The sequence below is a fragment of the Python bivittatus genome, unplaced genomic scaffold (assembly GCF_059951505.1).
Source record: "Python bivittatus isolate LINGU-HERP-01145 unplaced genomic scaffold, Pbiv_v1 ctg000070_np1212, whole genome shotgun sequence".
Classification (NCBI taxonomy): Eukaryota; Metazoa; Chordata; class Lepidosauria; order Squamata; family Pythonidae; genus Python; species Python bivittatus.
In genome coordinates this window covers 38,480,503-38,495,444 of record NW_028277034.1, presented here as the reverse complement: position 1 = coordinate 38,495,444, position 14,942 = coordinate 38,480,503, and the positions used below count along the sequence as shown (strand labels likewise).

General features: G+C 35.4%; 1 protein-coding gene across 3 annotated transcripts in view; it reads right to left on the bottom strand.

The window, feature by feature from the left end:
• TBCK (TBC1 domain containing kinase) overlaps positions 1–14,942 on the bottom strand; it is a 96,111-nt gene that overhangs the window by 47,441 nt on the left and 33,728 nt on the right. For all 3 annotated transcript variants that reach the window (XM_088132998.1, XM_088133000.1, XM_088132999.1), the window contains exons 10-20: positions 14,650–14,798; positions 13,148–13,286; positions 12,270–12,369; positions 10,303–10,352; positions 9,516–9,645; positions 9,161–9,259; positions 8,458–8,520; positions 6,326–6,452; positions 5,467–5,517; positions 4,166–4,249; positions 1,737–1,822 (exon numbers count right to left, since the gene is read on the bottom strand). In XM_088132998.1, the coding sequence (XP_087989124.1) occupies positions 1,737–1,822; positions 4,166–4,249; positions 5,467–5,517; positions 6,326–6,452; positions 8,458–8,520; positions 9,161–9,259; positions 9,516–9,645; positions 10,303–10,352; positions 12,270–12,369; positions 13,148–13,286; positions 14,650–14,798 (1,078 nt within the window). The remainder of the gene's footprint in view (positions 1–1,736; positions 1,823–4,165; positions 4,250–5,466; positions 5,518–6,325; positions 6,453–8,457; positions 8,521–9,160; positions 9,260–9,515; positions 9,646–10,302; positions 10,353–12,269; positions 12,370–13,147; positions 13,287–14,649; positions 14,799–14,942) is intronic.

Here is a 14,942-nt window from a genome sequence, read left to right as displayed (position 1 = left end):
GTTAACAGCACAGCTCACATTCTTGCCACAGTACTTGTTTAAAGAAGATTGTATTGTTCACAACAATACAATGGGCAGTGATAAAGTGTGACCAATAGTTAATAGAATAGTTATGTGCTTCTGCATTAGGTTGATCCCTCCACAACAATTCTCTGAATATTCCCTTTTTTAGGAACTTTACCAACAGAGAACAATTTATGAATTCAGAGTAAAAATCAGTCAAGCTTCATTCTATGCCACTGCTATCTATCCCTCTGTATTTAATTGTTATATTCAATTTTTATTTTCAGGCGCCAATGACATCTCATAAAACTGAGTTGATGCTCACCTAATCCTTGGATTAGGACATATTTCTTATATAATTTCAGGTCATAGGCAAAATAAGATGCAGGGAAGTTGTATCTTCTTATGTGTTCAGAACCTGGAATTAGACTTTTTCATCTCTTCATTTCCTTTTTGCAACCTGCTTTTGATGATTTTGGGATCCATGGGAATAGTGTAGGGTGGTATTAATGGAAAATGTTCTCCTCTTGCACACATGAGAGGAAGATAGTATGTTCACAATGTGAACACTGTACCACATCTAGGTAAAATAAATATACTTGCTCCTTCAATGTACCTTTATAATTTTTAAATGGTGGAAAAAATTACTGAAGGACAGAAGTTTGGCCTTCTAAACACCTAAATACCAACTAAAGGTAATAGCTGTAGTGCTTATTTAAAATATATAGGAAAGCAAATTTCATCTAAATTATGCAGGTATTGCAACAGCAGACAAGACTCGCTGTTCAATATTTTGAGAGCTCTAAAACATAAAAGCATACAGAAAAGTGCCAAGAAATACTATTTCATGCAGGAGGAACCCAGAAGATTAATCAGTATTTGATCTGATAGGACTAATACTCAAGCATGAAAATAGTATTGCTAAGTATATATACTTCACTTTGATGGATTCTGGAAAGTCACAAGTGCTAAAATAAAGTACAGATTTTATTTTTTCCTAATTAAGGGTAGAGCAATACACAAAACATTTTAGGAATTCTGTCAAATACTCCTACAATATACGAATTAAATTGTAAAAGAGTACAAATTAAACTGTACAAGACTGCATATTAAATCTCTCTACTGTACATACAAAATCAATACTAGAAGTAAACTTCCATTCAAAAGTTTAAGTCCACAGTGCAATTTTAATGATAGGACGTTAAAGACTTACTGATGTGACTTAAACTGCTCAATGAAAGATGTGTATTACTTATTGAGTATATGGGTAAGCACAGGCATGACAAGGATCTCTCCTCCTCAAGCCCATTAAATTACAATTAACAGGAATATATGCAGAAAACCATAAGAGCTAAACTATATGCTGTAAATGCAAAATTAAGTGCTGGCAATTTAGATAGTCCTCAAGAGTGCATCATATGCAATCTTACTTAGACATAAGCCTCACTGAATTCAGTGGAATTTTCTTTTAAGTAAAACATGAATATGACTGTGCAATCTCAGGTAAAAGTAGTGAAAAGTGATGAGGAAAAAATGATAATTATCCTATACCTCTGAAAATCACATTAAATGGCACATCTGCTATAGAACCTGATTGCTGTGATAGCTGCTATCTGAGTTTGATTGATTCTTGTATTAAATTTGTTTTTGGGCTGTGATATGTGGATATATATCATTAACCTTTTTGCTCTTTCTACCTATATTAAAAATATAAAAGAAGCATTTGCACTTACATCTGGAATGAAACCTATTTCGTTGAGGTGGTTACTCAGCTCAGGATCATGGAATGCAATCATCTGGGAGAACACCGTTAGATATTCTGGAAGACAGAAAAGACTATTTGGAAATTATTTCAGTAAGAATTTAGCCTTAAGGAACTTATTTTATGGAATCTCCATTGCAACAGAATTTCAGGAAAGAGATAACAAATTCAAAATATCTACTACACATGTCAAGTGCCCTCTCTTAAAGACTGGAGCCCGCATTATTACAGGATATGCATTTTTTAGCATTGTATTTTGAAATAATGCAGAATGATATTAACTATTTTACAAATCCATAAGAAAAGTAGGTTTATTATAGTTGTGTAAAAATAAATGGGTTTGCATTTTTGGATTACAGTATTTATTACTATTGAAAAGCATCCTGAGGGTGTTTAGCCTGTTACCTGATGGGGAACAAGCAGCAGTATGTTGGCTTGCAATATATGTTATAGTTAAAGATCCTAGTTTACTCAGAATAGTGCTAGCAGACTTGAGATAAATCTGGCCTTTGGTTGTGCTCTTATCATACCTGCCAAAATGTGCCAAAATTGATACTGTCCTTATAGTTAGCTGGAAATGCTGCATGTGGAACATGTGCAACTAAGGCTAGGAACCTAGTCTATGTTTTCTTACTGAAAAGTATTATGTGAAAGCTTAGACTGATTAAAGCCAAGATGGGTAATGGAGGTAACACCTATGGGGCCCATTTCATGATGACCTTGGCACATGAAAGACTATGACTTAGAATGAGGAGTAAATGGAAAAAAGTATAAACTAGTGAATGAAATGGAATAAAAATATATATGTTGTATGTTTGTGAATCTAAAAGAAAGATTCTGAATGTAGGTGATCTGAATGTAGGTGATCTGATCTTATGGAGTGGAGCTGATGGACACATGCAGGGAAGGTGTATGTTTAATTATGCATGGAAGAAACAATGAAACTCCATGTCACTTAAATAATTGTTTGATTCATTTATTGAAGCTTAGGTGCACCTCATATATTAACTGCGGCTGACTCTGGAGTTTAAATCTGGAGTTTAACAAAGAGCCCCAATGGAGCTTCAGGAAAAAAAAAAAAAAAGGAAATAAAAGAAAAAGACTGAAATGATATGAAAATGGGGAGTACTTCCTGGAATGTCATTCAAGGAGGAAACAAGCTGAAACCTATAGGAAAACCAAGATTCCAACAATCAACCAGCAAAGCCACAAGAATGTAAAGGAGACGTTAAGAACAGGAACAAGCCTAAGGAGGTTAGCAATAGCAAGGAATGGCTGGGACAGAGAGCTTCACAGTAGAAAACTAGGGACTACTGTGGTTTATAGGCTACTGGGATGAAAGTTCCCTATCCTTGTCAGCCCTATAAGGCAGACCACATTAAGAAACCAATGCCGTATGGGTCTAAAACTACTTTTATTATAACAGCTACAGTAACAGAATCTTGCAAGTCTGAATGTGTTTCCTTCCTCCCTCACTTCATCTTAGTGTGAATTAGGGAGGGGCCTGTCTGAGGTGTTTCTTAAATTTGTTTCTTAGAATAGGCTTAAACTGTGCTTGACTGAAGCTATATATTGTTGCCTGATTGTTGTCTTGACAACGGATCTTTCCATTGTCCTTCAAGGCCATTTTCTATGTCCCCTACATTATCAGTACATTAGGAGCAAATAACTTAAGCTCTCATGGCTTCATAAGGTCTCCTCTGAGTTCTTCCAAACGTAACCACCACATTTCTCTGCTAGGGAGCAATTATTCCCTGGTGAGCTTTAGACTAGTACCAACCTCTGCCAGGGTGGCTAAAATGGTCTGACCTAGTCATTTGCTGGACCTGGACAGTTTTCTGAATGTGTTTATGGAATTTCTCACATCACCTGTCAGCAATACTACCAGTGTTCTGGTTGTTCTGTGGGATACAGAGATCATTCTTAAGTGATCTCTTTTCTCCCACAAAACCAAATTTGTCTTTTACTTTACTAGGAGTTGACAACAATGAAGTGGATGGAACATCAATTGGAATATTACTATAGTGATTATTGACATATATATCATATTTATAACCCTCTCGCTCCTGGTAAAAATAGCTCACAGCAGTTTACAAAAGAAAAACAAAATCACAATTACAAAAATATACTTAAAACCACAAAGAACAATATAAAATCTATGAGTAACAACAATATCAAAATAACAGATCGATACATAGCTTCAGTAAGGAAATTCAAGAGGAACTGTGTGTATGCAGTTGTTTCAGGTTAGCAGTAGCTGCATTTTGCTATTTTTTTATTTTTTGTATGATATGGTATTTTCCAGTAGATCTAAAAGCAGATTTATAAACTATAAAAGACAAACCATGTATAAGGTTTTTAAAGGCTTATTTTAAATGAGATTTATAGCAGAAAACCTACCTTGAATCACATGAGAATTATCCTTTAGAAAGAAATTATAGAGGTATTTCGGTATAAAAGCTGACATGCAGGAATAGGCCAAAGCTAAAAAAGAACCAGAAAAAGAGATAACTTTTTATCCAGCCATTATTATTGTTAGAACTGATCGAAAATAACATGTTACCCTGTTCCCATTAAATATTTCTGTAAAACTTAAAATACTTTCAAAGCTAAGCAAACTTATACATATACCACAGCTGGATCCAGATTTAAACATAGACATAATAGATCATTTATATTCTTATCAGATGGATTTAACTAACATGTCTTAGTCTGGATTCAAAGCTCAGAGTCATATTGGAAATGCAACCAACAGAAGTCTTCATTAACAAACACATTTATATCCTACCAAAAGGGAAAAAAATCACACAACCCCCCCCCCCCCAAGAACAAGTATGAGTATGAACTTCTAATTTATCTGATTTCAGTATCCATTTATTTATTTCTACAATTTGTATGGTCATCCACTCACTGAGCGATTCTGGGCAGCTAACTGAGAGTTAAAAACATTGATTATAATAAAAGCCATTAAAAACACGCCACGCTTGAGGCAAATCATGCCTCACATGCTAAAAGGGGCTCAAATAATATCCTGGTCCAACGCTGGGGGAAGAACCAGGGGTCTTTCTAAAGGCAAGCAGGATTGGGGCCATCTGAATCTCAAGTGATGCTGTTTCACAGGGTAGGCATGGCAACAGAAAAGGCATACTTCCTGACTGCCCTAAGATGACACTAATTAACTGATGGGACCCAGAGCATGCCAACCCTATTTGATCTTGTCAAGTGGTCAGAGATAACTGGAGACAGACAGTCCTGCAAGTATCCCAGCCTTATGCCATGTATTGTGGGCAAATTCATGAACTGCTCTATAATAAGCATAAACCTACTGAAACAGAGACACTGTCAGGCCCAGCCCAAGATCAACAGTGAAACAGTCCAGTCGAGTACAGTCCCTTTATTTGCTTACACTTTATAGACAGAATCTTGCCAAACTAAACTATACTACAACAACTAGTGGATATACCCTGTGAGATTCTAGGGAGTGACTACTCTGAATCTCTTACTCTTCCCATGCTCCCCATGTGGACCATGTTGCCTTTTGCCTCCTTTCCCCTCCTGGAATGCACCCCCTCCTTCCTGATAGCCTTGATCTCCCACATCACTCTCCTCCTCATAGATACATTCCATTACAGGCACAGAGCTAATCAGGATTTAATGCGCTGCATGCATGAATTCAAGATTTCAGAAAAGAAAATGTTTACCTTCATTGTTGAAATTTAGATACAGGAAAGGTGCACAAAGGGAATCAAGACCTACAAGGGAGAGATAATTATGCAAAACTATTGCTAAAGAAAATGATCAGCTAACAGAGTTTGAGAGCATCCAGAAGATGCACGTTAATATATACTCAAATATTCTACAGAAATTATTTGCAGATACATGCCACTTTCAAAATGATCATGTGTGATGCAGTCACGAATTAAGATTTTAAATAAGTCCATGGGTTTGGGGCGGGCAGTATTTATGACTGCCTTCTGAAAAGCTTCATATATCAAGTAAGCTCTAAAATCAGAAATTTGGACTTCAGTCCTATCACACTTCTAAGGAGACCCGATGGTTTTAGTCACAGATACTGAAGCAGTCTTTTCTTGGTCTTTGGGAAGCTCATGAAACCTCGGCTCTTCTGGAAGGGCTTGGGGACTTGACTGCTGTGGAGCTTCTATCCCCAGAAATGATCTTAATATTCATTAATTTACTTGTGGTTCTTAACTGTATTTATAGTCTGTATTAGTTTTATTGTACATTATTGTTTTATTTTGAATGTTGTATTGACTTTGGCTGTTGCCCTTGTACACTGCTTAGGGTCAGTTGACTAAAGTGGCCTATAAATCTATAAATCAATTAATAAATTTACTTAGTCACTGGAAACAGTGCAAGAATCAACTATTTATATTGCAACTACACATACCTTTTTTAAAAAAACTTACAGAATGAAGTGGGAGTAATTACTATATCACTTGTATGTTTTAGTTTATTCTACTATGTAAAATGTGTAAGGAAGAATATATAAAAAAAACTTGAAAAAGACATTTGCTAGCCATAGGAGGCAGCTGAACTAACCTTGCCAGTATACAAGATCAGGATGAGAAACTACCCAGGCTTTCAAAACCCGCCTAAATTTTGCATGGCCCTCTGGTGATGACAGCAATTCATCATACTGATGGCAACGAGGAATGTCAACTTCAATCTACAATGTAAGCAATCACAGAAGATGACAGAAGAAATACAATACAAGCCATAAAAGGAGACTAGGCGCTGAATCCCTCTGAATTTCTGCAGCAAGTTGGGGAGAAAAAGCAGTTATTCTAGGCTCCAAATACTAGGATTGGGGACATTTGGAAATATGTCTTCCCTAATCCTTTGACTAGAAAGACAAGATAGGAAAATATAAAGAAAGATAATGTTTGCATAAAGACTAAGTGTTCCTTAGATACTAACTGGATGCCACAACTTCATCGTTTATCTTGTAATAGCACACAACTCTAATTTTCACATCAAGATCAATTTATATTTCTAATCTTTAAAGTAATGGACTTATAAAGTACCTAAAAATGCTGTCCCATATTCTCCATAACCTTGAAATATGGTTGGTAGGACTACCCCCGCCCCCAATTACTAAAGTGAACTGAAACCAGAGCATCCGAAGTAGTAAAATCCTATTATATGCACTTGAGAGAAGATCAAAAGGCAGAGTTTATGTCATACGAGGAATAAGGGAGCTTATTTGCCCTTTATGCATAATATTCAATTTCAGGAAGATTAAAGTCATTACTATGGGGAAAGAAAGGCAGAATGGAACTAAGTTTTTTTTTTTTCTTTTGTGATCCTACATATGGAGATGCAGATGGCAATCAACTGGAAATAGGTTTAATTCATTGCCATCGCCATCATCAGTTTTATTACAGTCTTTCAACTAAAAAGCACTCTGTAAATATATAATGTATTACAGGCATAAAGAAGCACAAGTTCTCCATAACTTAAATCAAAAATGTGTTCTTCTTATTAATTCTATTCTTACAAACTACAGCATGTCTTCCGTAGCTCAATATTTAAAAAGTTACAGAATAAATGGATAGAACTCCAAGGAGTTGACTAAATGTGGTATTATAGAATCAGCCCTCACACAAAACACGACCACTCTATAAGACACTTCAGACATCTGACTGTTTAAGAGGAAGTTATGGGTGCTTCTCATTTGGCACATTTGACACTTCTGCTATGCAAGCTGCATTGGTTGCCAGTATGGCTCTGGGTTCAATTCAAGGTGCTGGTGGTTATCTATAAAGCCCTTCATGGCTTGGGGCCAGGTTACCTGCAGGACTATGTCTCTGTATTTGTATCAGTTCTGTTAGATCTGACAGGAGAGGCATGCTCCAGGTCCTGTCCATCAGGGAGTATCATCTGGCAGGACCTAGGAAGAGTGTCTTTCCTGTTGTGGCACCCACCCTCTGGAATATTCCACTAGAGATTAGACTTGCCCCGACCCCCTGTTGACTTTTCATAAATCCTTAAGATTTGGTTTTGTTACAATTAACCATGATACGGGTATTTGGTTGAGCCCATATCATGGTTAATTGTTGTGTTGGTTGTTTTTTTATTTTGGCTCCTGTATAAGTTATTTATCAGTTTGTTATAAGTTTTATATTGTTTTTAATCATCGCTAGCAGCCCAGAGCCAAGTATTTGAGATGGGTGGCTGTATAAGGTAAATAAATAAGTAAATAAATACTTTTGTTTCCTATCCCAATCTGATATCTAATAATAAGCATTAACAGATTGCCTTTTTTCTATAAAAGGCAGCATAGACATTCTACTAACTCAATCCCTCGCTCACCAAAACAACAACTACCTACCATTATTGGTGATGGTACAGCATTTATATAGGCGGCCATATCAATTTCATTCATTCATTCATAGAAAGAAAGTAAGAAGTAAGTACGTCTGGTTAAAGTACAAACTCATGGTTCATACCTTACATAGTCTTAAAAGTTTTACCCAAATTTTAACCCCAGATATATAAAACAGAGTAATAATAGCTTTTTCACTCAAGCTTATTGTTCAAAATGCCAACACTGTAATGGGAATTTTATACTAGCAATACTATTTTCTTAATTATAGTTTAGTATTTGTAAATGATTCAATGATCATTTACAAAAGGGTGCTTATGATACTTAAAAGTAACAAAAATCTTACTTGTCTGTCTGTAGGAATAGGAGTGTCCTTATCAATAGCATCATATTTTGCTTGAATATCTCCCTAAAATAAAGATATTGTAAGTATTAGTTAAGACTCTGCTAAGAACTTATTCATCCAGAGTTCAGATAGGATACCCCAAAGAAGAAGTGGTGATTAGAAGTGCCAAATTGTAATTGTAGCTTAGATAAAAATTCAAATTGGAAAATAATGTCTAATTTTACTACTATCCCTGCCTATGTACTCCCCCAGCTCTGCTTCATCACCTAGACCTTTAAATTCTACTTTAATGCTGCACTGATGAGGGCAGCAGCATTGGTCTACCAAAGTAGAAGAGAAAAACAGACTTTCTCATGGTCTTTGAAATTCTAAACTCCGTAAGAACATAGGATCCAGGTGACTCATAAGATATGTAATTTGATGAAGGCAACACTTTGACCTACCCAGAGCTACCTCCTTTTGAGATGGATTGAATACGCCATCCTAATCTAGCCTACCTCCACAGACGGGGTGCAAAAGAGATGTGCCACTGCATCATTCCTATAGTTTCAGGCCCAAATTGCAGACTCCTATTTTTTCAATAATATTTGGTAGTCAGCTGTGATTTTATCAGGCTAAATTCCAATGTTTTGCGGAAGTTGAAAGGTAGGTTGGCACGTTGCACAGACAGAGAAGACCGTTTTTGTGTCTTTCTTAGTCTTACCTCTACTCCAAGTAACGCTGCCCATGTTAAACCTCTCATTAGAGGTGGAATGTCAACTCTGGCTTCTTTCCATACTTGATTTTTTTTATATGGGTAGGCCTAGAAATAATATATCCATCCAGTATTAGAAATACTTCCATACTTTTAATAGGATCTAATGTTTCTATGCTGTTAACCTTTTGTATTTTGCAATATTTTATATACATACACAGTTACTATAAATCAAATACATTGCTCTGATATCAAAAGAAATATGAATTTAGGCCAGTATCACGGTCCATGGCAAAATCAAGGGCAATTAAATAGATAAAAACCAAGATTAGCATAGAATTTGAGGCTTTACTAAACTACACACCTTTAGTAGTCTGTCAAACAGGACAATCCTGTTCAGCTGATATTCAGTATCCCGCTCTCGAATAATAAGAGGAAGATTGGCAGCAGCAGATAATTCATTGTTACTATTTGAATGGGGTATATTTGACTGGCTAAAACAGAACAGAGAAAATAGTTTTTAAATCATTATGTCTCAAACAATGGAATTAATTATAAAAATAAACTAGGGAATGAAATAATTGAAATCGTCACTTGTGTATAGTAAAAAACAAATTCAATTTTCTTTTTGTAAGCTGAAGCTCAATTAATTTAATTTCCTAATTTATTATAAAATACCTTTGTACAAGAATCAATCAACATAGTATTAGGAAACGTCTGACACAAATATAATGTAATTACTATTAATCTCTGCTCATGGCTGACCTACGGGGAGCAACAGATGCATTAGTAAATTTCAACATTTCAGTCGATCCCTTCTAATCAGATTCATTTGAGCCAGAAGCAGTAATGGGTCAAGTGCTTCTATAAAAATATTTTACTGCTTCACAATTCTGATTCACAGGAAATAACCGTAAGATGCATCTAGATTTAATGAGTAAACCTGTTGAAATTAACAAATCAATCTGCACTGATTACAGTAGATCTACTATAAATAACTCTGGAACCACCTAAAGATTCTTATAAATTTTCCTGATATTATCTCTAAGCTAGTATTTTGCTTCCAAAAGTCAATCATTCAATTTACTGAGAATCTGAGAGATTCCTATCCTCTCCAAATAATAATAATAATAATAATATTATATACTTACTCATCTTCAAGCAATGGATAAAATGCTTCTCCACCAACATCTTTCAATCTCTGTAAGAATATTATATAAATTTTCCAGTTAGAAAAATACATTCTATAAAACAAACAAGGCAAAATTATCCCATAACATCAATAACTGTTGGCAACCATTTGTGGGCAAAGCTTACACATAATGTAGCAGAATTTTGCTACTTTTAGAGAAATAAATTTATCTTGGTTGTTTAACAGATAATGCAAATAAAAAGTGCCCTGGAAATTTAAATAAAAGGGGGGTAATCAAGTGCTGGCTAGTGTCCCTGTAGAACTGACAATGCAAAAGAACATAAGCTGTGGTTTCTATGGCCCCTGTGTCACAGGGGCAGCATCGGGTTTCTTATGGGGGTTTTCCTATATTTCCCTTCCAAAACAGCTGTGGGGAGGACCTTAAATTGGGCTAGAGATAAGGATCTCCATAATAAAATGGTGTATTAGCTATAGACTTGGATACAGTATACTTAAATTAATGCCATTTTTTGACGATATTTTTATATAACTCAGGTGCTGCTCTGTAACTGGAGAAGTCTTCTCTGGGGATTTGCAGTGAAGTTTAAACTTTTTTTCAAACACTGTTGATCCTCTTTTGATTATGGCCTATCCTAGGATGGATGCTTGGAATCTTCTGATTGTTAAAAAAAAAAAAAAGCATTCAGCTAATATTGTAATGTTTGATTAGAGGCCAATCAGACTCAAACTACATTCTCCCCAAAAAAATATATTTGTATTTAGCATATAAATCTATCTCGAGTGTTCAAACATCAATATCAAAATTTGATCACTCAAAAAACTGAGCAGTATAAAGTTTAGCTTTTAATTGTAAAGATATGCATGAACTGATAACAGCATTGGAAAAATCTTTATAGTGTACTTATATGAAAACTAATTGTCTTGGATTTCTTTCTTTTGTTCTTAAATGAATCCCTGTGTAGAGAGTAAGGAAGGCATATTTCTGGCCTTGACAGAAGTATGCAAGAACTATTACCTACGCAAAAGGGGTTGAAACATTTTTTAAGTCCACAGCAAAGAGATAACATCCAGAAGCAGTTCAGGCAGATGCCTCCTTAAGTCATGGGAATGTAAGAGGCGGGAGGTATAGCACAATCAGACTTGCAAGGTTCTGCTATTATACCCAGTCTCAATAAAACCAGTTTTAGCCTTCCTGTGGAGTGGATTTCCTGGTCATTCTACTCAAAGGGCCTGCACCCTGCTTCTTTAAAAATAAATGCTTAAATTATATACAGTGGTACCTCGGGTTACGAACGCCTCTGCTAACGAACTTTTCGGGTTGCGACCAGCTCCGGCCGAAAAAATTTACCTCGGGTTACGAACCAGATCCGCAGCCATTTTCCGCCGTGACACGTGGTCTGTGGCCGTTTTTCCGCCCTGCCGCGTGGTCCGCGGACGCCGGAACGGATTAACGGTAATTACATTGAACCTTATGGGAAAATTTGCTTTGGGTTGCGACCAAATTGGGTTGCGACCAGAGTCACGGAATGGATTAAGATCATAACCCGAGGTACCACTGTATTTGCAGTTATAAGTTCTTAAAATGTGTTATTTTCAAGGGCACATTTCATCAATTAAAAAATAAATAATAAAAAGATTAAAATATGAGTGAAATGTTTGACTTCAGAACAAGAGTAGGGAGTACCTGAGTAATGGGAAGAAAAACTTGTTGTTTATTAATAGTGGGGAAAGAAAAAAACATCTTCAGTAGGACTAGAATTTGCATTCTTTCTACAGCCCCTCCCTAAATATGCTCTGGATAAATACAGATGAGATCTGAGGAGTACGAAAGAAAGCAATGCAGAGATGAGTCTTATTGAGCAAATCAACATCCATTCACATAATACTGGACACAGATCTTTGTCAAAAGATACATAACATATATAAATGAACCATATTCTATTACAAGGAATCACGGTATCTTACATTCCTGAGCTGACACAGCGAGAGTGTCACAGTTGTGTCATCCAAAAGGAAACTTCTATCCCGTCCTTGTCCAAAGCTCTCCCCATCTTCAAACAAAAAACTAGGAATACAAAAAGGAAAACATGTTCCAACATTTTTAACAAAATAAAAAAGCTTATGTAAGTTGCTTTTTTTTTTTCCATTTTCAATAGCACTGCTTCCATTTTATTTGTACTGACACTTGATCAGACAGCAGTTTCATACAATTAGGGGCATGATCTTACTCTATTTCTGTTTCTGTACATTTGCTTGGTAGTTAACACAGTTTACACATAAAAACAGTGTATTTGAGAAGTTGAGGATACTTACCAACAGAAGTGCAGTTAATTTTGCAAATGTAAACAATGAACCATTGAAAAAGTAATTCTGATAAGCAAACGATTTTAAAGTGAAAATCTCTGATTTTCACATCATGTGAAATCAGGTTTTTACTGTCACTTGTCATCAAATAGATAGGCAAGTATTTCTGTTTTAAGTTATTTCCTACCTACAGGTACCATAAACTATATTTTACTATTTATTAAGTGTTTAGCTGCACGCTATTAATACAATTAAATGTTTAGTTGACAAATGTTTTAACTAACCTGTATGTCTGCAGGGAGCACCTCTGAAGACCTTTCTACAAATTCCCATACTTTTTGAAATAAATAGAAAGTGTGGTACTCAATAATGCAAATAGATTTTCAGACTGTTGGCCTCCTTTTTCCTATTTAAAAGCCAGTTTCACTTTATCATTATATATTTCTCTTTTGCTTTTATTTTATTTATATATTTCTTTTTTGCTTTTATTTTCCAAGACTGGGTAGTTCCCCCCTCCCTGCCCAGCCTGAATTTCTTACATAGGAAGTGTACAGATGGGTGGTTTGGAATGAATGATTTCCTTGTTGACAAGCTCTTTCTCTAAGTCACCTCCAGCCAAGCACCAGAGATAATAAACTTCTTCAATTGTCCTTTCTGCCAGGTAATCAGAACTTTCCTCTATTAATAGAATTCAACAAAGACAGTTATTACTATTATTATTATATTAATTTACACTTTCTTTTCCCTACGTTCAAAAAAATATATTTTATATTTTTCTCTGAAAACTGAATACAAAGTCTGCAGATGAATTCTTCCCTCATGTTATCAAATAAAATAATATTATCTCTGCAAAGAGAAGGGAAAATCTCTAGGAAAAACGAATCCAGCTGGACAATCTATTGGTTGCTCTGTGTCAAGAATGCTAATATCTCCATAACAATTTGTTAGGAGAAAAGGCAAAATTCAGTACATGCAAGAGACAAGACCATATTAAATGCTTTATTCATTTATCTTCAGTCTCATGTGATACAACAGCAATAACGTAATAGAATGCAGGATGAGTATTAAATTCATCCAGAATGTTTATGCCTTTCCATAACTGTACAAGAATAGCATCTCCTACCTTCTCCAAGCCAGTGCTTTCAGATAAATTGAACCTACAACCATCATCATCCCAAATCTCATGGCTAATGCCTACGATGGATGGGGATGATAAAAACTATAGATTCATGTGGAGGATACCTGCATAGATACAAATGCTTTAAGCTATATAAAATGTGTGCACAACGAAGTTTTTCCTTCTGAATTTAATTGGTAAATTTAAAAAAAAGAGATTTCCAAACAGAGAAGGAGTTGTAGCTAGCCAATCAAACCATTAATTCATTCAACACAGCACCATTTAAAAAGTCACAACTCTTTTCTCATTCTCCTACCTAACATTTCTTTAACTGAAAAGGCTGGGGACTGAACATATCGCTCTGGGTCTGTCTGCAGTTATGGTTCTTCTCCTACACTACCTAGTGATAATTTTCCTTACATGTTGGCTGTAAAGTCTCATAATGATTTTATATTTAATGGACTGTAGCAAGAAAAACTCATTTTGAATCATTCCAATTGCTGCCATTTATTTATTTATATATCCACACACACACACACACACACACAAACACACATAATTACTTCCAAATTATGAACTAAACTATTTCTTTGAAATAATTGCATGGCAAACATTTCATTAAAATCTACAGCACAGAATCTTAGTCCACATAACAAGGGATGAAACATCCATGTAAACATCTGAAATCTGCAAATTATAAGGATTCAAAAATGCTATTAGTTACAGGCCAAACAACTTTAGAATTAAAATGAGACAACTATATGCTATCTTTGGATTTCTGGAGAAAGAGGAGAATACTAATATAATAAACACGGATAAAAAGATCAGTGATGAAAGCATATTCTCATGGTACAGTTCAGTAGGAAGGGAGGGAGGAGAGATAACATTAATACTAGGGAAATAGATAGGATCTATTTTTCTTACCTTGAAATAGCTGATTAATATCCTCAGGAAGAGATAAGTTAGCACATCTTAGACTAGGCGAGAAAAAACTGACAGGCGTGTGGAAGGTTGGGTATAAAGATGAGATTTCACTGAACACTGAATCGTTCAACAGCTTCTCAGGAGTAGGCCTGATGTAACAGAAAAAGGAAGTGAAGACAAAAGGATCAACTGCTCAAAAATATATCTACAAAAATCCAAACTATGTATATTACATTTGTTCTATGTATGTTACATTCATTATATCTGTTACATACATAATGTAACATAATGTA